The following is a 2055-nucleotide window of genomic DNA, read 5'->3' as shown; positions in this document are numbered from 1 at the left end:
GGGGACAGAGGAGGAACAGGAGTGTGGGGCACCAGAGAGAGGGGCACGGGTGAGCATGGGGGCACAGTGAGAGGCACAGAGAGAAGGGAGGCATGGGGGACACTGGGAAGGAGGGATATGATATAGTGGGGGGCACTGGGGAGAGGGGCAGCAGTGAGGGGGTCACAGGGAGAGGAGGTCACCGGGAGAAGGGGGGACACAGGGGGACACAGGGGCACTAGGAAAGGGGGACTCTGGGAAGGGAGAATGCCAGGGAACGGGGGCACTGGGGAGACGGGCAGCCCCTTAAGAGCTTGAGGTAGAAAATCAAGTGGAGGAAAGAAAGCCCAGCCCAGCCTCTGGATCTCATTTCCCACCCAGGCTCCACTGCACCCCTGTACCTGCTCGAAGAGCTCCACGGTGTATCGGGAGGGGAAGGCGGGTGCTGGCGGGGGGCTGGCACGCCCATTGTCATGGCAGGCCCCTGGGATGCTGTTCACWGAGCGCCCCGTGTTGTAGTTGCACTCCAGGGTGTAGCTGTGGGGCACAAGGGAACCCTTGTCACCCCATGATCCCACAGCTGGGCTGGGGTCATCCCACGTGTCCCCCTGTGAGAGCCTCTTTAGAGCACTGGGAAGGGGGTCCCATTGAACCAGAAATGGGGTCCTGCTCCAAAGGACACTGAGGTGCAGGGTTTTGAGGATGGCACCTTCTGACAGCAGGAATGACCCATGCTCTGTGTGGGGATGTGTGGATGTACCATGATCAGCATGATGGGAAATTGGGATGGACATCGTGGGGCCCCTGAGGGTGGCACCCAAAGCGCCAAGGTCCCTGCGAGGGGACCTCCTGGTCACCTCTGGAAGGTGATGGGAAATAAGGGTGTCCCTGATAGGTGGAAAAAGGGATTTATCTGATGCCAACACTAACAACCCAGGGAGCAGGTGGCCACAGCCTTCCCCTGACCCTCAAGGTGTCTTGGAGCAAGTCCTGCTGAAGGAGGAGGGATGGAGAAATGGGGTCTAGGAGCTGMCAGCTGGGATGGCTCCCATGTGTCCCACTGCCCAAAGACAACTGCAGGGTCAGTACAGCAGAAAACCTGCATAGCTCTGTCCTGTCTGTCTGAGGGACCACACATGCACTGTGAGCATTCCCTGAACTTTTTGGGATGTCACTGTTGGATCAAAAACCTGGGCCGCTCCAAGTCAGTCACAGAGGAAAGTACCCCAGTGACCCAATCCCAAACCCCCACGTGTGTGTTTGTTCCTGTGGGTGCTGGGCATGGAGCAGCAGCTGAGCACACAGCAAGTGCTGAGGAAACTGAGAGGATCTCAGCTCTCTGAACTGGGTCTGTGGGTCTGGCTGCTGTGTTTGCAGCACAGGAACGGGCCAGGAGTATCCAATCTCATGTGGGAGAGGGGTGGATCCAAGGTATCCCCAATGGGCTGAGGCAGGAATCACACACAGCCACAGCAACTCTACCTAATTACAGCTCAATACAGACAAGAATACCCAGGAAAGAGCAGAATTCCCCWCAGAAAGCCATGCAAGAGCAGGAAGGAGAAGCTAGAGCAGCTGCAGGAGGGATGGTGAGGAACAGGAAAGAAAGGAGCCTGGCTGAGGCTGTGTTTCAGGAACACGATAGCACCCAGCACAACCAGATCCAGCTCTGCTGTCCCACCCTGGGGCCACACGGGACGTGGCTGTCCCACAAAACTGATTCCCCCTTTGTCCCACATCCCACACCCAGCASAGCACTCAGTGCCAGGCCAGTGCTGCCCTACCTGTGGATGATGCCCAGGGCTTTGTAGATGGCCACACGCCCGCTGCCCTCCTTGGACTGCCCGTCCCGCTTGTCCCGGGCGTACATGTTCTTCTCCGAAAAGTTGCAGCCCGTGAAGTCAAAGTGAGGTGAGTTCAGGGAGATGAGTTTGGGGAACAGCATGTTCTCCACCTGCAGAGCACAGGGAGCAGCACCAGGTTACGGGGGTCCTTGGCTGCTCATCCTGCTCCACTGGCACCAGTGCTGAGCACAGGCTTGCACCAGGGTCAGCTCCCCACTCTGCCCAGTTCCAG

At 58.5% G+C, this 2055-nt stretch overlaps 1 protein-coding gene across 1 annotated transcript in view; it reads right to left on the bottom strand.

Moving 5' to 3' along the window:
- Positions 1 to 2055, bottom strand: part of AGBL5 (AGBL carboxypeptidase 5) — a 14218-nt gene that overhangs the window by 7907 nt on the left and 4256 nt on the right. Inside the window, exons 5-6 of the mRNA XM_057387957.1 lie at positions 1764 to 1933; positions 381 to 516 (exon numbers count right to left, since the gene is read on the bottom strand). Coding sequence (XP_057243940.1) covers positions 381 to 516; positions 1764 to 1933 — 306 coding nt within the window. The remainder of the gene's footprint in view (positions 1 to 380; positions 517 to 1763; positions 1934 to 2055) is intronic.

Source organism: Malurus melanocephalus, unplaced genomic scaffold (genome assembly GCF_030028575.1).
Source record: "Malurus melanocephalus ecotype Western Australia unplaced genomic scaffold, MMel_1.1 scaffold_1456, whole genome shotgun sequence".
In the NCBI taxonomy this organism is placed as follows: domain Eukaryota; kingdom Metazoa; phylum Chordata; class Aves; order Passeriformes; family Maluridae; genus Malurus; species Malurus melanocephalus.
This window is presented reverse-complemented; position numbering and strand designations above follow the sequence as displayed.